This window comes from Salvelinus alpinus, chromosome 14 (genome assembly GCF_045679555.1).
Source record: "Salvelinus alpinus chromosome 14, SLU_Salpinus.1, whole genome shotgun sequence".
Classification (NCBI taxonomy): domain Eukaryota; kingdom Metazoa; phylum Chordata; class Actinopteri; order Salmoniformes; family Salmonidae; genus Salvelinus; species Salvelinus alpinus.
In genome coordinates, this window is record NC_092099.1 from 2,607,686 (window position 1) to 2,631,096 (window position 23,411).

Genomic DNA, 23,411 nt, shown 5'->3' on the forward strand with positions numbered 1-23,411 from the left:
ATCACAAGCAGAACAACATGGAACCATCTTATCAACAAAAATATGTGAAGTTTGGCATAGTGTATCCATACATGGTTGAGGTAAGAGAGGAATAGAGTGAAATAGGGGGAAATTATTTTGGTTTAAGAGAATAAAAAGCCAATAAATGCTCTGAATCAAAGGTTTTCTCAACCATGCAACTAAATACTAGAACGTTTCTACCAAAATGCACAATGTATCGACATTGTAGGAAATACTCTACTGAGACTATGTTTCCCAAAGTCTTAGGCATCCATGTATTTATGATGCTTCAATTTCAACATTGTTCCAAAGATAAAGAATACGGTATGCTTCTTGTATTTAGCATACTCATATTCAAGCTGAAGTTCTTACCTACTAAATCAGGAATTCCATGAGTCACAGGAGCCACAGCTTCTTCTGTGTCTTTTGACAGTCTTTTAAGCGTAGCAACAAGCTGTGGATGGATTGAGGGCAACTCAGAGAACTCAGCGACCTGGAATGTGAAACCAGGATGGAAGGAAATCATTTCCAACTCACGGAAATTGGCATCCCCAACTCCGATCCCTATTGACACAATTTCCAGATCTTTAAGAGCTACAGCAGGGCCCTTAACATCATCTCTGGATTTCTTGCTAGTCAAAAGGATCAGGACCTGGGGCACACCTTCCAGTCGTCTACTGCCAGAGGAGGCAGTAAAGATGTAGTGTCTCACAAACTGGAGAGCTGCCCCAGTATTTAGGCTCCTTCCACCCTTGTGCCTCATATTACTTATGGAGTGAATAACGGCATCCTTTGTTTTGTGCGAGTTCAGATAGAAATGGGCCTCTGGTTTGTCAGAGTACTGAACCAGAGAAACTCTTTCTCTGTTTTCATCCACAGAGAGTTTATCCACTACACTTTGAACAAAGTCTCGCAGTGCTGGGAATCCACTCCTTGTGCCATCAGAACCATCCAGCAGGAATACAATATCTCTTTTCTCAGCATCAGCATGAACCGAGGCTGAGACACAACAATAAGGCACATTTAGAAGAAACAAACAGCACAGCACAAAGAGCCTCATCAAGAGCAAAGACAATGACAGGCGTGTCACACAACATAGAACACGAGAAAAGCTTTTGCTTACCTTCCTCCAGGACGACCTTCAGCTTTTCCTTGGGAAGGCTCACATAGCTATTGAGCGTTTGTTGGACCGTATTGAGCTGGCTGAATTCCTTCACGTTGAAAGCAAAGGCTGGGTTGTGAGAAATAGCCTCGATTTGCTTAGGGTCTGCATCCTTGACACCAACGCCAAACGGTACCACTCCATCGTTCTTTAAAGCACCAGCAGAGTTCTTCACGCTATCCTTAGACTTGCCTCCGATCAAAACAATCAAAAATTGGGGTACATTTTGAGCCGCACGGCTACCATGAACTGGGGACAGGATGGTGTCCTTCATGAATTTCAAAGCCATTCCGGTGTTCAGACTCCGTCCACCGGCCAGTCTTAGATCATTAACGGCCCTTATAACTTCAGCCTTATCCTTATATGTATTCAGGTAGAAATTGGGAGCTGGCCTCTCACTATGCTGGACAACTGAAATCCGGACTCTATCTTGTCCAATATCAAGAGGCTCAATGACTTTAAGGATAAAGTCCCGGATGTAGGGGAAATCTGCTCGGACATTATCAGAGCCGTCAATCAGGAACGCAACATCCCTCTCGCCTCCAACGACTGCTGCAAGAAAAGAGGAAAGGGAACACCACCTTCAGTTTTCTCAGTCAATAGCATTATTATGCAGTTTGTTCTATTTAAAATGTTGTAATATTTAATATCCACTGTTTAACCCAACATGTAGCAAGGAAGCTAAAATACAACATAAAGCTCACCAGGTTCCTCGGTTATTTCTGTTTGTGAAATGTCTGTATCTCCGACCACAGTAGTCAAAGGAGTCATGATCTGTTCAACAACACTTGGCAGGTCAGCAAATCTGCTTTCATGGTAAGCCAAGTTTGGGACGAAAGCGACCGTCTTCAAGTAGGCCTCATCTGCCTGGCCAGCACTGACTGTGAAGGTCAGTACACCTGCCACGGCCACTTTGTCTGCAATCCCTTTAACCTCATCCTGGGATGGGCCTCCAGTGATCAGGAGAAGCACCTGTTGGACACCCTGCCTCTTACGTGACCCAGTCGAGGCCTGGAACATGTTGGTAAGTGCGTAATCCATCGCAGCTCCCGTGTTCAAAGCAGACCCTCCCATTAGCCTGAGCTGACCCAGGCTGGCCAGCACATCTTGCTTTGTGTTGTGCGTGTTCAGATAGAATTCAATCTTTGGGTTCTCTGCAAATTGCATGAGACCGATGCGCACCCTGTCGGGCCGCACGTCCAGCTGGTTTACCACACCGGCAATGAAATCCCGCACGTACGGAAGGTTGGCGCCCCCAATGTAGCTAGAGCCATCCACCATAAAGACGATGTCTCTGACTACTCGCTGGGTCTGCACTGTTGTAATTTCAACCACTGAGGCAAACAGGGGAGAGAAAAAACGTCATTACATATATTCTGATGTTCAAGTCACAAATATTAGATGTCAATGATTTTTAAATGCCTTATGGAGTCTTTGGATAAGAACATTTCACCTTACATGTTAGGGTAAATTACATTTAAGTAGCTAGTATCAATCATAGTAACGATGGGATAGGAGCATTACCAGGCTCTGTGGGTCCCTCAGTCACCACAACCCCCGATAGAGTGGAGAGGGGAGAGACAATCAACCTGGGGTTGCGGAGCAATGCGCGGAAGTCCTTCAGCATGAACACCAAGCTCTCATCAAAGGCAATCTGCTTCAGCTCCTGCTCATCGGCAGTCTTAGAGCCGACAGCCAGGGTCAGAACCCCCATGCGCTGCAGTGCCTCAGCAGCCTGCCCCACTCTGTCGCTGGACTTCTTACTGGCCAACAACAGAACCAGCTGGGGCACGCCCTGCTGAATACGACTCCCCTTGTCAGCCCTCAGCATGTTGGTCCTCACAAAGTCCAGGGCCGCCCCGATGTTCACCACTTGTCCTGGTCTTGGCTTGAGTCTGCCCAGGGCTGCACTCAGGTCTTCCTTGGATCCATATGAGTTCAGCTCTATCTCAAGCCTGGCAGTGTTGCTGAACTGGGCCACACCCACTTGCACTTGATCCGGTCCGATTGGCATGGTGTCAACAAACTTTTTGATAAACTCACGAAGAGAGTTGATCATTGTGGCACCCATAGTGCTGTCAATGAGAAAAATGATATCCCTTTTTCCCACTTCCAAGGCTGAAAGAGAAAACACAGTAACGTGTAAGAATAATCTATGTAAAAGCTAGCTATTATTAGCTAAATAAAGCTACTAAAGCTGTGATAGTCTCTTGATGATCGGTTTAATTGAATCTGTGCTTAGCCTCTTACAAATGTACTTAATTAATAATTAATGCCATATTTAACATGACTGAATGCATTCACAAAGCGTTCCATGTTTAATAAAGACACTAACAAATGTCTTATTATTAGGACAGTTATTCATATTAGTAAAGTTGTAACATCTGAAGAAGTATGAAATGGCATCTGAATTGCTGCAAATTATACAAATACAGCTGTGTGGCATTCTGGGAATTAGAGAATGGTGCCAATTTGGATGGTGTTCAAGATTAATTGCATTTTATGCTACTTGTTTAGGAGAAGGGGGTAACTGTAATTTACTTTAAAAAATGAATAAATTCTACTTTACAATAGGGCCCACCAATGAAATGAGAATCTGATGCAATAAAATGACGTTCCTGCTTCACAGGAAGAGATGAAAAGATGAATAGTAAATCTAGAAAACCGGACACACAGACATCTACATATAAGTAAGACAGAAAGATAACAAAACCTTACCAAACCTACTATATCATGTTGCTTTTCTGTATGTCAGCCTGTGTAATTACAGATGATCTACAAGTGTATTTTGCAAATTGAATAAACTATTTTCAGTATTCAGTTCGTTTTGTTTGTTTTGTAATGCTTGTGCACTTGTTAGGTCTGTTATTTATTCTCAACAAGCTGGTTAATGTTAGAAATCAGGTCAAGATGCTATCTTTTCTTTCTAGTGTTATAACTGTCCTCACAATGCATTGTCCTCACAACATATTTGTGAAATGTTATCCATTTCAATATTAATATTATATTGAACTATTAGATTGAGATCAACACTCAACCCCCAAATTTCAAGCACGTGCTGTCTTACAATTAGATTAAGTGCAATGATTTATTAACGCCTTACTTGAAGAGGGTATACACCAGTCATGATAACTGTTTTAGTGTTGCAGTATTCATAACGACCAAAACATTCATAACACATCTATGCAAGATATGTTTTTAAAACAAAAGTAAATTGCCATTCCAGTACAAAAATATTTTCCCATCAAAATAGATAAATCAATAATGAGAATCAAAGTGTGTCAGGTAGCCTCAAACCAGTAAGTAGAATGTTGATGGTTCAAATACAATGGCTAATAGAATATCTTGTGGAAGTGAGCCAGATGTTTGTAGATGTTATGTTTGCCACATTTGGGACTATTCTCTTGGTTCCATTCTACCAGGATAGCTCAATCAAGCACAACAAAAATATTTGATATATTTAAAGATCCATTATTCAGCTTTATGTAGGACCTGACAGATTTCAGATAGAAATGTGAGTTAATATGTCATTCTCATTGAAAGCAAGATCCGTTTCATGTGCAATATTCTTTACTGACGTTTTTATACACCAGCTTCCAAACAGCTGAAAATATATTTCACAGCGGTTAAGATATGACAATGATTCCCTACACTTATGTTGCCATTTGTGGCCTTGAGCAAAGCAATATCAATGGGCAGCCTAATGCTCTGAGGCTGACCCTGTGCTGCTCTCAGCCTGTTGTGTGTGTGGTGCCAGGGGTTTGGGCACTGCGTCGGTAAGTTGAACAAACTAAAGAGCTATTCTAAGGGACTTTCATTTTGAAAATGTCTCTTGAACAATGATGAATGTGTAATTAAGGTGTTATAAAAGTATCACATATACCCCCTTCAAATTAGGTGTCAGCGATTTATTATTCTTACCTCAAGTATGGAATCAGCTAGAAGACACACTTAATAATTTTTTTCATGAACCCCCCACCCAATCCTACCTTGCATTGAAGTTACCTACCTTCTGTGAATTCATTCTGAATGACAATGTTGCGCTGGGCTACCGCGTTAACATATGGTAGCAACTGGTCACCCATGCTTGCCACTGCCCTGAAATCGGGGGCCGACAGAACAAAGCTCTTGTCTGTGGCGATAGTCTCCAGCTCGGCGGTAGCCTCGCCGCCGACCACCACGCCAAACGTGATAATGCTCGCTGCCTTAAGAGCCCTGTCACCCGCACTGAAATCGTCATTGGACGGCCCGGCACTGATCACCACCAGAGCTTGGGGCACCCCCTCCTCTGCCCTGCCCCCTGATTCCGGAACCAACAGGATCCCAGGTACTTTCTCCAAGGCGGCTCCAAGGTTAGCCTCATCGCCACCTGTGAACCGAAGGGCCTTCACAGCATCCAGGACAGCGGCTTTGGTGTCATAGCTATTTAGAAAGAACTGAATCTCTAGGTCCGCGCTGTACAGAGCCACAGCCACCCGAATTGTGTCCCTGCCCACATCGAGGCCCTCAATGACTTTCATAGCCAAATCGCGCACGCGGGGGAAGTTGGCCGCTCCAACGTTCTCAGATCCGTCAATTAAGAGTACAAGGTCAGCTGACTCGTGTGCTTAAAAGGGAGAGAGAGAGAGAGAGAGAGAGACAAAACAGAAACAAAATGCAACGTGAAGCGTTAAAACAGAGACAGGGAGAGAAAGAGAAAGTGCTGGCTCATCATTGCATGTAACATTCATGATGAACACAATCAATCATTAAAAAAACATCACAAAAGCACATTATACTGCATGTAGGCTGAACCAAGGAGTGATTAGATCTGGAGCTAAAAGGATGATGGATGCAAATTATTCTGAGCATGACCCTGTAGCTTGCTAAAATACCCCACAAATGTATTTTTGTGCTAAATGTGTTATTTATGATTATTTAAAAAAAAATTAAGAGCAGTGTGAAAATGAAGTACACCAACAGAACATTACCAATTTAGCACTGTACTCATAATATACTCATAGTGTTTTTTTTAACATATGTATAACACAATGTATAATATGTATTGTAAAATGTCAGTTTCTCCTTTTATCTGTCTTATATCAGTTTGGGTTCTATGATAATGCACCTAAACATAACCTCCTGCCAACTCCATTGAATTCAGCCACCCCATGCAGACTCATGTTACAGACCTCAGAGATAATGAGTACCAGTCATGACACTGTGGCCCATCCTTGATGCTTAAGAGCCCTTACCGTCAATCAAGAGAATAATTAACTATTCTATAAAAAAAAAAATCTTGTGCTAAGCTGTTATCTTTGAAATCTCTCGATCTAGGCTCTGCTGCAAGTCAAGGATGAGTCCAGGGCAGGTTCATCACTGTTTCAGTTGTAGAATAGTAAGCACATATTTGACAGTTACTGATAAAACATAGCCTAAACACAAACAAACATAAACAAGACACACAAGCAGTGGGTGGGTGGTTAGCCATTGTTAAAAGCTGCGCCGTGTTCCGGGAGGCCATATTGGAACAGCGTGTCACCGCTATTCATTCGCTTTTTCAAAGATCTAAGCTATAAGGCACTGATACATGGATATTTGTTTAAAATCAGACAAAAGCATTTGTGATTTTTTGTCGGGCAAATTTGATGGACTGAAGGTGTTTTGCATATCTGTCTTTATTTGATTATAGAGAAAAAATAGATGATATAATTAAATATCCTGTTACTGTGTCATGTAAATAGATGATAATCCTCCTGTAGCAGTCTGTCATGAACGTAGAATTTTTTGAATATCCTGCTTGTAACTGTTACATAGTCAATGTTGTTGTAGCAAACTAAACTGGAAAAACGAAGAGCGATATGTCTTTACCATATCAAAAAAGCAATGGATATTCCCATTGACTGAGATGGCATGTTCTCAGTTTATGCGCAAGTTTAATACATTTGGTCAATCTGGCTTGGAAGAGGCATAGCAGCCCTCTTCTGATAAGCATTCAGAGTCAATCACATGCAAACCTGGGTGGTGATCTTAAAGTGTTACGGGCAAATAGAATGTGATGAGAAACAGTGATGTTAATGGGTGCCGGACAGTGGATGATAAATGAGGGTTATCGTGTTAAATACCCCTTAATTGTGTTAATACAGGACTCGATCCACACATTTGTAGCTACTTTCTTATCTTATGATAATGTGGGCATTAGTATGGTAGTGACACAGGCCCCCTGTTATTACCTGTCACATCTCGAGGCACTTCTTTGGCTTCGACAGCCATCGGGGCGCCACCGGCCTGAGTGACTGCGCCGCACAAGCCCACCACTAAGTCCTGGATAATACCCCTCAGGGCCTGGAAAGAGTCTACGCTGAATATGTGTACGTCCTGTGGCACACTAGCCATCTCCCTGAGCTCCCAGTCCACAGCGTCCTGCACCCCCACCGCAAACATGCTCACCCCTGCTAGCCGCAGCACCTGCGCCGGCTCAGCCACGTCATCCTGGGAGCGCCCGTCTGTCAGGATCACCACCGCCTGGGCCACACCCACGCCAGCGCGGCTGCCAGCCGCTGCGTTCATGTGGGCCCGGATGAGAAAGTCCAGGCCCAGGCCCGTCCGAGTGCCACCCCCTCGGTAGGCCATGGCCCGGATATGGGCCAGGGCCCCCAGCGGAGATGGGTATGTGCTCAATTGGAACTCAGTTTTGGGCGAGCCGCTGTACTGGACGAGGGCGAACTGAAATCTGCCACCGCCACCCTCGTGCAGTGCTTTAACCACGCTGTACAGAAACTGTCGGACGTGCTCAAAGTTCTCTTGTCCCATGCTCCAGGACGAATCCACAAGAAAGTATATATCGGCAGCCAGGCCTTGTGCGCAATCTTCAAAAGAAGAAACCTGGTTTTGAGGACTCTCACCGTGCCGAGACAGAGGCAAGTCCAGTGGTATGGCTGTAACCACGACCCTGTTACCGTACCGAACAACAGTTCCGCTGGAAACTAGGCCTATTAACCTGTGCTAAAATATTAAGGAAGTACACCTTAGTTCACCTCATCTGCCAACATGCTACCATAAACTAGGCAGAACTGTGAGGCCAGGGCTCCAACATGACACTGGACTTGCGCTCTAAGGCAACAGTGATTCCTGAGTAGACCCCTTTTCTCTTTCATACCATGAAAATCCCTTTGAGTTCCTGCAGGGAACTAGACACATTTGACTTGTTCCCAAACATTTATTGTTTCAAGGAAGGCGGAAACTCAACCCATAAATATCAATACAACTCTAGCTTAACAGCAATATTAGCATTGTCATTCCTACTTGTCGTTAAATGTCTGAAATGTTTTGATAATTGAATTATTTGTGCTGAAACCAACAAGGATAATCCGGTAAAAAGTACCTCCCAAAAATACAAAAATAAGTAGGCCTTCCAGGTGTTACTAAGATTAATGGATATCTGAAGTGTGAAATAAAAAACGATGCTGAGCATGGCTAACAAAACAACATTTTTGAAAAGGGCTTAAGAGAGGGCACCACAAGTGCCTGCAAATTGAATTGAAGACGAAAACAGTGAGTCAAGCTTACCTTCCTGACCCTGGGCATCAAGTTTGGGCAGAAGTCCTGCGAACAGGACACCCAGAAGAGCGCACAGCGGTAACAGCCGGTGTTTCCTCATCTTCTAGCTAGCACCAAAAAGAACACCTGCAAATTAAATAGAACAGAACGTGTTTATGCTCTTTTCAGCATCACAACAGGGCTTCACAAAATGATCTATGGCAGGTATAATTCTGAAAATAATGTCTATGACATCACAGTAGGGAAAGCAATGAAAGACTTGAATGTTGCCATTTTGTGAAGGAGTTCTAAATGGGTCAGTTTCCCTTTAACATTTCCATCATCAAAGCTTTATAACACCAGTATTAATTCATGAAATACAATGCAACAGAATCATCCATCATCATTGTGAAATGGGCATATATTTCAAAATGAAAGGACTTATGAAGGCAAATGACTGAGTTATTTTAATTCTGACAGGGACATTATAAAGCTCCTTGAATACTCTAAATTAAGTTGTGACCTTTGGTCTGGCATAGACCACTAACTCACACACAAACTCTGACACGCACATACCATGCCAAATCAGTTTGACCAAAGAATTAAGGCTTGTCTTTACTGTCCTTGCCATATTAACTTTTGGAAGAAGAACTCAGGGCAATTGGTGTAAACTAGTGTAAACTAGTATTTCAGATGAAATCCATTTCACCAGCAAATCCAATCTTCCAGAATTCTGGAGTAGCTCCAAATATCTGTTTTCCTCCTTGTTTTCGTTCTCCACCCTTTCCCACTGTCATCACATGGTTTGAAGTTACATTCCTAATGTCAACAGCATGTTTAGAGTTATTTTTACTCTTTAACACACCATTGGAGAAAAAAATACCTCATACTACCATCACATGGAGCTATGTGCAGAAATATGTGATCCACTGCTACCACAATGTCAGGTAGGGCTTGCCAAGACTCTAAAATTGGAGTTTTCAATGGCTTTCTCCCTTAACCACATCAACAACAGGCACTTGCCAGCAAATACCTCCAGTTCAGGGTTCAAATCAACAGCCACACTTCGGCTAGCTTATGTCTCTCTCAGAGTGCTGTCATTGGTGTCTAATTTCTCTCTGTCCAAATAAGTAGCAGCATGGGCGATATTGAGCTCGAACTGGAGCTCGAACTTTGACTTGCAGAGCCTAGAATGGCATGATTGAAACCACCTGTTCAAAAAGCCAGTCCACATTAGTAATGATCTACTGTTGTGTTCAGAGGAGAGTTGTTGGACTGGAATGTCCAGTTTCACTTAGGGGTTTGTTTTCTATATTTAGTCAGCTTTCCCCCTTATTTTGATGTTAACTGGATTGGTGTCCCTAAACCGGGACGGTTGTTGCTAAAGTGTTCTAATGTGACTAGAATGACGTTGTAAACAGCCAACTTTCTGGGACATAGACATGTCTTATATAGGCAGACATCTTACATTCTTGTTAATCTAACTGCAGTGTCCAATTTACAGTAGCTATTACAGTGAAAAACACCATGCTATTGTTTGAGGAGAGTGCACAACAACAAAACACTTTAATCACGGCAACTGGTTTGATACATTCATCATAAAATAAAAAATCTGAAATGATATTTGAACTCAGGTCTGCATTCTTGTAGCCCATCATGGAAATGCCATGGCTGAAGGACATATGCCAAATTGGCTGACCTCAGGAATTTTTGGGATCTCTGAGAATGTGTTTACAAACACAGTAATCATATGCCTTGTAGGCTGCTGACCAACCCGAGATTCTCACACACACACACACACACACACACACACACACACACACACACACACACACACACACACACACACACACACACACACACACACACACACACACACACACACACACACACACACACACACACACACACACACACACACACACACACACACACACACACACACACACACACACACACACACACAAGGCTTAAAACCTCATTATTTAAAACCAAACTACCATCAGGTATCATCGGTATTGTCAGTATTCTCGCAGGTTACTAGGGCATTGTGAACTACTGTAGCACAGTGGTCTAAGCAGTGCTCTCTGGCTCTGAGCATCACAAGTTCACTCCCAGTGCTGGGAAGTTGCTTTTCCTTTTGTGGTGAGCGCAGAGAAAGGCATATCACAGTTCAGTGCATTACGGTGAAGAAAAATGTATTGTAGTACAATACAATAGAATATAGTACAGCATAATGTACTGTATTGAACCCTACTTTACTCTACTCCAGCCTTTCTCAAACTTGTTTTGTGCCAGGGACCAGCAAGGCACACCCATCGCATTGATTGTGCGAGTCAAACATGTACTATTCCATTTTTTAAATAATATATATATTGAAAGAATTAAAGATTATTTTTTCATAAAGATTCAGTTGTTGTTATAGTTTTTTTTTACACTGACAGACCATGAGTACAACAGACAGACCGACAGATAGATAGACAATCTAATACATCAAGTAGAAAGTAGGAGTAAACGTTTTTTTTTTTAAGAAAACGTGATTGTCAGTTATTTTTTACCAAAGCGGTCCCCAGAGGATGAAGGTCAGTGTGCCTGTCTCTTGGACACCATCAGGTCAAACCTCGGACAGAAGGAGGAGAGGGACACTCTCAAGGTGTTTTCAACCGCCAGTCTCCTGCAATATTTAGATTTTGTTGCAGCAAGAGAGGAGAAGCTGGTCTCACATAGAGTAAGTAGGTAGATTGAAAGGGTATTAACAACTTCACTGCCATCTTGCGGTGTCGCGGGTAATCTCCGATGCTGAACAGCCAGAATGTGGAAAGCTTGTCTCATTAAAACATGGTCACAGACCATGGTCATAGTTAATCCTCAAGAACCAGCCTGGTCTCATAGACTAAACGTGACATAGTAAATATAAATCCGCATCACTCAAATTAGTATGACACAGTATGTTACGTTTGGTATGGTTACATAAGACAGATGGTTACTTAAGGCAAAAACAAAAGTAGGGTGGTCGGTCAAGGTGGAGGGATGGATCATAACAAACATCTAGCAACCCAAAGGTTGCGAATTTGAATCTCATCACGGACATCTTTAGCATATTAGCTAATTAGCAACCTTAACTACTTTTTAGCTATTTTGCAACAACTTAGAATGTTAGCTAACCCTCCCCATAACCATAACCATTTTAGCTAAGCTTTCCTCTAACCCGAACCCTTTTAGATAACCCTAATCGTAACCCTTTAACCTAACTCCTCAACTAAACCCTAACCCCTAGTCTAGCTAACGTTAGCCAACTAGCTGATGTTCACTACCTAGCTAGAATTTGTAACATATCATACATTTTGCAATTGTGTAACGTATTTTACGTTTTGCAAATCCGTAACACATAATATGAATTATAATTCGTAACATATCACACGGTATGGGTGATGAACATCCACAAATGAATACATATCATATGAAACATAACATATCATACTAAATGGTTTTCTCAGATTAAAATACAGAATAATGCTAAATGCTCTGAGACCAGGTTGCAAGAACAAGATGTGAGTCTCTTCAGTGCTAGTGAATGAATTACAGTTGAAGTCAGAAGTTTACATACACTTAGGTTGGAGTCATTAAAACTCGTTTGTCAACCACTCCACAAATTTCTTGTCAACAAACTATAGTTCGGCAAGTCGGATAGGACATCTACTTCGTGCATGACACAAGTAATTTTTCCAACAATTGTTTACAGACAGATTGTTTCACTTAATTCACTGTATCACAATTCCCGTGGGTCAGAAGTTTACATACACTAAGTTGACTGTGCCTTTAAACAGCTTGGAAAATTCCAGAAAATGATGTCATGGCTTACACACACACGTACTCCGGACTCCAACATTGGTCATCCTAATATTTCTTAATTCCATTCGTTTACTTTTTTAGATTCATATGTATTGTGCATTGTTAGATATTACTGCACTGTTGGAGCTAGGAACAGAAGTTTCACTACACCCACAATAACATCTGCTAAATATGTGTATGCAACCACAAAATGTGATTTCATTTGAGGACCTGATCAGTTCACTAGCATTGACAATATCAACACTGACTGTTAGACTACACTGTCAACTGTGCAGTGGGGTCTGGATAAACAGTAGGCAAAGTTGAGTGTAAACAAGTTGTCCAGATTCTGCCCTCAACGCTCAGTGTTGCATTTTTTTATGAGAGGGTAGTGTTTATGCTTTCCTTATTGCCGGGTATTGTGGATGGCTTAAATTCTAAACTCTGCTGACTTAGGCTTTAGGTCTCTGTGAAAGGGAGTCTTTTAGCCTATTTTACAATTACAATTCATTTAAATGGAATTGTGGATCAGATTTTGTGGGATTGGTTGGAAACTGGGTCCAGAAATTAAGACAGCAACTTTTTTCCATGACCAGTGAGAGCCAGAATGGAAACTGGGTTTTCCAGGACTTTGGCCCAGATTTACTTTGTGTTTCTTCAAAGTGTATTTCAGCCTTTAGCTCACCCTAATTTTAACCTTTTGAAAGAAATAGGTGCTAAACTAGAGGATATATAATCCTGTGTAACAAAAGTAGCCCCACTGTAAGTCTGTCTTCGCATTACCTACTTTGAGTTTCAGGTACTTTATTTGCTCTCCTAGGTGTGCGTAATGATGGTTGCCAGGTGCGCGTTATGTGGGTTGCCAGGACCGGTGGATAGTAGACCAGCGGCCTCGAAAGCTGGAGAAAGGGAATGGGAGTAGGCATGACACTAGTTACTGGTGTCCCCACACATTGACTCTGTACCGGTACCCCCCACCTGTATATAGTCTCGCTGTTATTTTACTTCTACTCTTTAATACTTGTTACTGTATTTCTTATTCTTATCCGTATTTTTTTTAACTGCATTGTTGATTAGGGGTTCGTAAGTAAGCATTCCACGGTAAGGTCTACAACTGTTGTATTCGGCGGATGTGACTAATAAAATTTGATTAGATCACTGTCACCTGCTTTTACATGCAGATGTGCGCAGGTTGTACAGGTGGACATTGATCAACAGGGTTTATGTACTGAGGCGTGAAATCCAGGCATTTCTAACCTAAAAGAAATAAGATCTAGCTCTGCACCTGCATGCAAGATGATGAATGATTCCCGAAACTGGCATATTTCTCCGATATACTTGACCATTTCAACCAACTCAACCTATCTATGCAGGGACATGCAAGTGACATTTTCCCAAAAAACTATAAAATTGGCAATTTCAAGTATAAGTTGTGGCGTCTGGAGAGACCTAGTAGATAGAGGCATGTTCCCCCTATTCTCAACTCTGGCTGACGAGGGTGATGTGTACCTGGATCACATGCGTAAATTGACTGGGTCACATCTGAGACAAACTTTTCCTCAAATTCGAGGATTACTTTCCATTACAATCTGACCCACACCTGAGGAAAGCCGTGGATGCGCACAGTTGAAGTCGGAAGTTTACATACGCCTCAGCCAAATACATTTCAACTCAGTTTTTCACAATTCCTGACATTTAATCCTAGTAAAATGTCCCTGTCTTAAGTCAGGTAGGATCACCACTTTATTTTAAGAATGTGAAATGTCAGAATAATAGTAGAGAGAAGGATTTATTTCAGCTTTTATTTTTTCATCACATTCCCAATGGGTCAGAAGTCTACATATACTCAATTAGTATTTGGTAGCATTGCCTTTCAATTGTTTAACTTGGGTCAAACATGTTGGGGAGCCTTCCACAAGCTTCCCACAATAAGTTGGGTGAATTGTGGCCTATTCCTCCTGACAGAGCTGGTGTAACTGAATCAGGTTTGTAGGCCTCCTTGCTCGCACACACTTTCAGTTCCTCCCACAATACCTTGACTGTGTTGTCCTTAAGCCATTTTGCTACATTTTTGGAAGTATGCTTGGGGTCATTGTCTATTTGGAAGACCCATTTGCGACCCAGCTTTAACTTCCTGGCTGATGTCTTGAGATGTCGCTTCAATATATCCACATAATTTTCTTTCGTCATGATGCCATCTATTTTGTGAAGTGCACCTGCAGCAAAGCACCCCCACAACATGATGCTGCCATCCCCGTGCTTCACAGTTGGGATTTGTGTTCTTCGGCTTGCAAGCCTCCCCCTTTTTCCTCCAAACATAACGATGGTCATTATGGCCAAACAGTTATATTTTTGTTTCATCAGACCAGAGGACATTTCTCCAAAAAGTACGATCTTTGTCCCCATGTGCAGTTGCAAACTGTATTCTGGCTTTTTTATGGCGGTTTTGGAGCAGTGGCTTCTTCCTTGCTGAGCGGCCTCTCAGGTTATGTCGATATAGGACTTGTTTTGCTGTGGATATAGATACTGTTGTACCTATTTCCTCCAGCATCTTCACAAGGTCCTTTGCTGTTGTTCTGGGATTGATTTGCACTTTTCGCACCAAAGTACATTCATCTCTAGGAGACAGAATCAAATCAAATCAAATGTATTTATTTAGCCCTTCTTACATCAGCTGATATTTCAAAGTGCTGTACAGAAACACATCTCCTTCCTGAGCGGTATGATGTCAAGCAAGAGGCACTGAGTTTGAAGGTAGACCTTGAAATACATCCACAGGTACACCTCCAATTGACTCAAATGATGTCAATTAGCCTAACAGAAGCTTCTAAAGCCATGACATAATTTTCTGGAATTTTTCAAGCTGTTTAAGGCACAGTCAACTTAGTGGATGTAAACTTCTGACCCACTGGAATTGTGATACAGTGAAATAATCTGTCTGTGAACAATTGTTGAAAACATTACTTGTGTCATGCACAAAGTAGATGTCCTATCTGACTTGCCAAAACTATAGTTTGTTAACAAGAAATCTGTGGAGTGGTTGAAAAACGAGTTTTAATGACTCCAATATAAGTGTATGTTAACCTCCGACTTCAACTGTATCTACAGTACTAAATCCATGAGTAGGTATATGTTATCGTGTGTGTGTGTTTGTGTGTGTGTATGCATGTGTCTGTGCCAATGTTTGTGTTGCTTCACAGTCCCCGCTGTTCCATAAGGTGTTTTTTTATCTGTTTTTTAAATCTAATTTCACTGCTTGCGTCAGTTACTTGATGTGGAATAGAGTTCTATGTAGTCATGGTTCTATGTAGTACTGTGTGCGTCCCATAGTCGTTCTGGACTTGGGGACTGTGAAGAGACCTCTTGTGGCATGTCTTGTGGGGTACACATGGGTGTCTGAGCTGTGTGCCAGTAGTTTAGACAGACAGTGCATTCAACATGTCAATACCTCTCATAAATAAAAGTAGTGATGAAGTCATCGCTTTATTATATACAGACTTCTCCCCATCTTAGCTACTACTGCATCAATATATTTTGACCATGACAGTTTACAATGTAGGGTTACTCTAAACAGTTTAGTCATCTCAACTTGCTCAATTTCCACATTAATTATTACAAGACGTAGTTGAGGTTTAGGGTTTAGTGAGTGTTTTGTTCCAAATACAATGCTTTTAGTTTTAGAAATATTTAGTGCTAACTTATTCCTTGCCACCCACTCTGAAACTAACTCCAGCTCTTTGTTGAGTGTTGCAGTCATTTCAGTCACTGTAGTAGCTGTCGTGTATAGTATTGAGTCATTCACATACATAGACACTCTGGCTTTACTCAAAGTCAGTGGCATGTCGTTAGTAAAAATGGAAAAAAGCAAGGGGCTTAAACAGCTACCCTGCGGAATTCCTGATTCTAACTGGATTATATTTGAGAGGCTTCCATTAAAGAACACCCTCTGTATTCTGTTAGACAAGTAACTCTTTATCCACATTATAGCAGGGGGTGTAATATACCTCAAGAATACGTAATATAGAAAAGCATATAATAGTAGTATAGAATAGCATACAGTGCACTCGGAAAGTTTTCAAACCCCTTGACTCTTTCCACAATTTTATTCTAAAATTCTAATTCTTTTTTTTTATCCTTCATCAGCCTACACACAATACCCCATTATGAAAAAGTGAAAACAGGTTTAGACATTTTTGCTAATTTATTACAAACAAAAAAAATGAAATTTCACATTTACATAAGTATTCAGAGCCTGTACTCAGTACTTTATTGAAGCACCTACTTAATAAATGTTAGTATACGGCTGTAAAGTAACAAAAAATGGAATTAAGGGTTAAGGGGTCTCAAAACTTTCCGAATGCACTGTACATAGTCAGCAGCCTCTAAGGTGCAAGGTTGAGTACCGGGTGGTAGCCAGTGAGTAACAGTGAGTAAAGTCCAGGGCAGGGTACTGGGCGGAGGCCGGTTTGTGGTGAGTATTTAACAGTCTGATGGCCTTGAGATAGAGGCTGTTTTTCATTTCGATCCAAACAGGATCTAGGAATTTACTGTACTGACCTATAATATGGGTAACAGAAAAGATGAGTGCTTTGTGATTGATGCTTTTTGCCATACATGCCATCTCACAGAAGTCTAATTTGTTATTGTCCGGTACTAGTGATCAGCCAGTACAGTATTCAACTACAATACATACTACAACTACAGTGTGTTCTGAGGCCTCCAGTCAAAGCAGACAAAGTTGTCTAGACAAGGCCAAACCCTTCCAACTGTCTATCCTACTCATCTACTACCTATCTACTACCTATCCACGTCAAATAAAAATACTGAGAAAAAGGCTTATAAGCTGCTAGATGGCTGTGCTCTCCATTCATGTGCTGAAGTCTTTTCAGGGTCACTCGAGAAGTGTGAGAAGTGTCTCTGCCGAGAAGTGTCTCTGCCGAGAAGTGTCTCTGCTGAGAAGTGTCTCTGCCGAGGCAGCTAAACTGACCAACATGTCATCACTATGGCTTTCACTCTGCCTAGCTGCACAAAGAAAAACATGGAGCACACTCATTTCCATATTGCACAGGTCGTCATGAGCCAGAAACACAACAAGCTAAATATAGAGACAAAACAGTGTGGGCTAGAAAAAAACACAATTATTGCCTTCATTCACAAAACTGATGTTTAGGGCAGCTACAACTTTTGGAGCATACTTTTACTTCACAACCACTTTACTGACATAATCAGATTGCTCAAATTAGCTTTCAATTTGAGATAAGTGCACCGTATTGTGGAGAGCAAAAAGTGACCTTTCATGTTTTTCAGGATGAGTCAAACACACCTATTTTTCAGTGGCAATTGACTAGACTATAACTGACTAAATAGACCCAGAAAAAAACTAGAACTAAACAAAAATGATTTTTCATTTAATTTTATTAAAAAGAGTTGAGACTAAATTATCTCTGTGACTAAAATCTGACCATTAAATGGACTGGACAATCATTTTTGGAGAGATTGAGAGCTTTACAGTGATAAGCACAATAAATATTAGCAGCACAGATGCGCCGTGCAGTTCTGTTCAGCAGAGGGAAGGATCCGACACACACAGCCTAGCCTACATCAGCTGGTGAACTGTGGGGGAGCAAGCGATGAGTGTGGGCAGAGAGGTTCCGTTTCAGCTCTGCCTCTGATTATACACATCGTGCACGCAACTCTCTTGCTTCCCCATAGCTATCCAGTCACCACCAGCTTTCTAGTAAGATGTGTCTGCTTAAGAAACACAAGCCGCTTTACAAAAAAACAAAACATTAAAGATGCACTATGCAGAAATCGCTCCCAACATTTCCTTGTTGGATAAAATTCTAATGGTTTGCCTAATTTCAGTTTATGTGAATAACAAGCAGTCATTGTACCATCTAATCCGCTGTGGAATATATTTACCACAAGCAAAAATATTGTCTATTCAATTGTTTGAAGCTGGTGTACAAAATCGAAAGTAAAAGACGCAAAAATGAAACTTCGGAACGGGAAGCATAAAAATCGCACACACAGATCTACTGCTTCATAGACTTGCTTTCAACATGAATGAAAGATCATTAACTCACATTTCTATTGGAATCTGGTCTGGTCACCCAAAAAGTTACATACAGTAATGTAGCTTTAAATTTAATAGTAAAACAACAGTCTAGCTATGTTTTTCTCTCCTTTTTGAATTTGTAATCTCGCTCAACCCTCGCACTTTCCCCATTGTATTTTGTAGCCAGGTTCTGTAGCCAACGTACTAGCCTAGTCTCCATCTTTCCTCAGAGAAAATGTCTTCAATCTAACTATTACCATAAAAAAAAGTTATTACCCATAATACCAGCACTACATTTTTTTTTTTTTATCGTGCATTGGCCGGTCGCATTTTACATTCATAAAGCATATCGCGGACCGTACTAAAACTGGGCTACTTGCGGACCGGCCCGTTAGGCAACACTTTTTTCAATCATGTTACCTCATTAGCTAGCTATAGCTAACAACCTGGGGCTCGTTCAGCAGGATGCAACATTTTGGAATGTTCAGATAGAAATATGTTATGTAGAACAAACATGCATTTCTGACATGTTGAATAAGGAATAATGTTGGCTCTATTCATGGAATTTCTAAAATTAAAGGCCATTTAGTTGACTAAATGGTAACACTATTGTGGAATTCAGAAGGACCATTTCCCATTTTTACAGTCTTTGGTATGATTCCGCTGTGGATCGAACTCCCAACCTTCCAATCTCAGGGCAGACACACCACAATGCCACTGAGTTGGTTCTATACTAAACTGTGACATGGCCTTTAATTTGTTCCAATTACAGGATTAGAAGTTCTCATACCTTTGTTCATGAAACAGGTTGAAAGTAAAACATTCTGTCTGCTAGATTTTCCACAGCAATTGTGAACTATTCCAACCTAATGGCCCAGTTACAGCTGTAGTTAGTCCGAATGTTCTCCTTATATGGGCATTGCAAAGTAGCTTTAGTAGCCATTTGTTTACATGCTCATGTAACTGGTAGGATGTGAACCCCCCAGTCTCCTGCTCCATAACCAAACATCTTAACAATTAGACCCAAAAAATATTCCGTCTTTAGCCGAGGGTGGTTTAAGTCGCAGGCAGGGCTACCTCATCAATAGAACATTTAAACTCCCCTCCGCTACACTTAACCCAGAAATGTTACATTTACTCCGTATTTGAATATACTGTGTGTTATTGTTAAACAATTTTGTTTTCAGGAGATTCATGGCAAGAGGTACTGTACATGGCAGAAATATATTACTTTTAAAAATCAAACAATTATAGGAATTACTTTTTGTAGATTAAAGGTTTGCAAATAGTGGCTCAGGTTGCAGCATTTTAGTAAAATAGCTGATAAGGCTCTCAGGGGCCAATCTGTGGTGGCTCCACATATCTGCCTCTGTGCCAAATATGGTGTGTTAATCTGAAAATATGCCTTCTGAACTGCAAATTATAACACCGTCTATGGCCATTTCATAAGATGACTGCCAAGGACCCCATGGGCCAAATCTCTGGGGGCTCCGTATCTCATTTTTTTCAGGCTATATAAATCTACCTATGTGACACATTTGGTGTATTTATCTCAAAAAAGCCTTCAGAACTCTAAAATTGTATTACCAACAGTGGCCATTTATGGTGTATTAATCTCAAAATATGCCTTCTGAACTGCAAATTGCAACACCGTCTGTGGCCATTTCATAAGATGACTGCCAAGGCCCCCATGGGCCAAATCTCTGGGGGCTCCATATCTAAATATTTTCAGGGTCCATAAATCTACCCAATGGTCAAATTTGGAGCCTTTATCTTAAACAATACATCTGAATACCAAAATATAGTAGCTGTGTTCGAATACCCATACTAATATACTGTATACTACATACTTAATGAGTATATACCACATACTATCATTTTAGTATAATGTAAACAAACAGTATTCTTTCAGTTGAGTGTACTAGCGCTTCGCCTGTCGACCGGAAGTAGATGATGTTGCTATGCAACTTCTTGCTAGCTTGCTAGCATAGCTAACACATTACCAGCTAGACATCTTACAACTTCATTAACAATGTCCATTGAGAACACACCACTTGGCTATGCTAAGAATGACATGAATAATCAAGTCAATAAACGTTGGGTTTATTAGTTAGTTAGATATCATATACAGTAGTTACAATACTGGCAAGTTTGATATATTAATAGCCAACTAACGTTAGGTAGCTAGCTAAAATACCGGTACATACTAGCAACTGCTGTAATGATATGCTATGTAGCCAGCTAGCTAACAATTGTCAGCCAACACAACATGTAACGTAACTTATTTGAAGTCATTACTTTATTATATTCCCAATCTGGCCCTCAAACCATCACGGTCACCTAATAATCCCCAGTTTACAATTGTCTCATTCATCCCCCTCCTCTCCCCTGTAACTATTCCCCAGGCCGTTGCTGCAAATGAGAATGTGTTCTCAGTCAACTTACCTGGTAAAATAACGGATAAATAAAAATAAATAAAATAAATATTGCTCAACATTTATTTTACATTTGTCATAATTAGTTAAAACTTCTTGCAACTATAGGGGGTGCTGTTCCGCATGAGCATTTTTTGGTCTCCAAATTAAACTGCCTCGTGCTCAATTCTTGATCGTACAATATGCATATTATTGTTATTATTGGATAGAAAACACTTTCTAGTTTCTATAGCCGTTGGAATTTTGTCTCTGAGTGGTACAGAACTACTTCTACATCACTTTTCCTGACAGGGAGTCAGATTTCAGAAATGTTTACCCCTGATCTGGGATCGGTTTTAAGGTGCCAGTAGATGCTATAGAGAAACCGACACTGCCTACGTCTTCCTCTGGGTGTCAGTACGTCATCACGTTTTGAATGGATTCGATTGCGCAATCAGAGCCACTATAAAACACGAAAACGTAGAAGTACCGCTCTCTTCCTGCATGCGTCATGCGCAAAATGGACATCAGACCTGCCTCCTTCCAAATCGTTGTTTAGAGAGTGATATTTCTCCGGTCATGTTTTCAGTCGTTATAGTTGTTAAAAACATCATAATGTAGTTAATTTGAACCGTTTTATAGCAATTTATATCCGTTTAGTGCGATTTTGAGGAATTTCTTTGTTGTGCACTCTGAAACTTTGGACACGTTTCGGGGTCCCGTTCGATCGTTAGTGGATATTTCGAAGGACAGAGGACATCTATCGACCAAAAGAAGATTCGACCCAAGAAAGGATTCTTTGCCCAAGATTCTGATGGAAGAACAGCTCACAGTAAGAACAATTTATGATGATAAATCGTGTTTCTGTCGATAAATGTTAAACGTTTATGTCGCCATCTTGTTTGCTATAGCTTCGCTTGGCGCAACCTGTATTGAAAAGTAAGGATAATTTAAAAAATGTAAATCAGCGATTGCATTAAGAAGTAATTTGTCTTTCGATTCCTGTCAACCCTGTATTTTTTAGTCAAGTATATGATTAGCTTTCAATTAAACTAGATCACTCTGAAAGATGACGTCAGACATTTTGAGGCTTGATTTCCTAGTATTTTCATTGTGTAACCACGGTTTTGTATGGCTAAATATGCACATTTTCGAACAAACTGTATATGTATGTTGTAAAATGATGTTACAGGAGTGTCATCAGAAGAATTCTGAGAAGGTTAGTGAAAAAATTAATATATTTTGGCGGTGATTACGTTATAGCGCTCTTTGGCTGGAATCGATGCTCTGGTAACGTTTTCACATGTGGTATGCTAACTTATCGATTTATTGTGTTTTCGCTGTAAAACGCTTAGAAAATCTGAAATATTGTCTGGAATCACAAGATCTGGGTCTTTCCATTGCTATGCTTTGTCTATTCTTATTAAATGTTTTATTAAGAGTAAATAGGTCATACACGTTGCTCTCTATAGTAATTCAAGTCGTCTTGTGATGGTAGGTGCAATTGTAAACTGTGATTTCTACCTGAAATATGCACTTTTTTCTAACAAAACCTATCCTATACCATAAATATGTTATCAGACTGTCATCTGAAGAGGTTTTTTCTTGGTTAGTGGCTATCAATATCTTAGTTTAGCCGAATTGGTGATAGCACCTGAAGTAGTAAGAAACTGATGGAGTTAGAAAAGTGGTGTATTTTGCTAACGTGTTTAGCTAATAGATTTACATATTTTGTCTTCCCTGTAAAACATTTTAAAAATCTGAAATGGTGGCTTTATTCACAAGATCTGTATCTTTCATCTGGTGTCTTGGACTTGTGATTTAATGATATTTAGATGCTACTATCTACTTGTGAAGCTATGCTAGCTATGCTAATCAGTGTGTGGGGGGGTGAGGGGTGATCCCGGACCCGGGGTAGAGGCTCGTTAGAGGTTAAAGCAATGAATTTGTATCCTCTCTCATTGGACTTCAGCTGCATATTTTCCACCATATTCTTCAATCTGAAAATGTTGTGAAGTAATTTTCTGAGGAATTGCATTATTGGCCCTAAAAGCACAGCAATAGTGTCCACTGCTCGTTAACTTCGTATTTTGGTGAATGTAGTATGACATCCGGGATCTTTTGGCATACTAACTATATCCACACTATGACCAACAAGGATACCACATACTCAATATACATCACAAATAGTACAGTTAGTGCAGTTAGTATGAGTATTTGAACACAGCTCTAGTTACTGTCGGCGGCCATTTTGAAAAATTGCGGCCACACCCCCTCTGGGGCCAAATCTGGGGTGGCTCCATGTCTAAATCTTTTCAGGGTACATACATCTACATCTACAATTTGGTGCTTTTCACAAAAAAATATGATCGTTTCAGATTTTTGGAGCTAAGCTCTGGGCTCTATTACACTAAATGGCCATGATCTG

At 40.8% G+C, this 23,411-nt stretch overlaps 2 protein-coding genes across 6 annotated transcripts in view; both read right to left on the reverse strand.

Moving 5' to 3' along the window:
• LOC139538301 (collagen alpha-3(VI) chain-like) overlaps positions 1-23,411 on the reverse strand; it is a 102,047-nt gene that overhangs the window by 74,487 nt on the left and 4,149 nt on the right. For 4 of the 5 annotated variants that reach the window (XM_071340166.1, XM_071340165.1, XM_071340164.1 and 1 more), the window contains exons 2-6: positions 8,711-8,827; positions 5,172-5,768; positions 2,687-3,280; positions 1,867-2,496; positions 1,124-1,714 (exon numbers count right to left, since the gene is read on the reverse strand). In XM_071340166.1, coding sequence (XP_071196267.1) covers positions 1,124-1,714; positions 1,867-2,496; positions 2,687-3,280; positions 5,172-5,768; positions 8,711-8,801 — 2,503 coding nt within the window. In that variant the 5' untranslated portion in view covers positions 8,802-8,827. The remainder of the gene's footprint in view (positions 1-1,123; positions 1,715-1,866; positions 2,497-2,686; positions 3,281-5,171; positions 5,769-8,710; positions 8,828-23,411) is intronic. The other variant, XM_071340167.1, reaches the window with a different exon arrangement.
• Positions 5,777-8,702, reverse strand: LOC139538303 (collagen alpha-3(VI) chain-like). The gene has a single exon (XM_071340170.1). It carries the CDS (start codon positions 7,952-7,954, stop codon positions 7,340-7,342), a length of 615 nt encoding a protein of 204 aa, XP_071196271.1. The 5' UTR covers positions 7,955-8,702; the 3' UTR covers positions 5,777-7,339.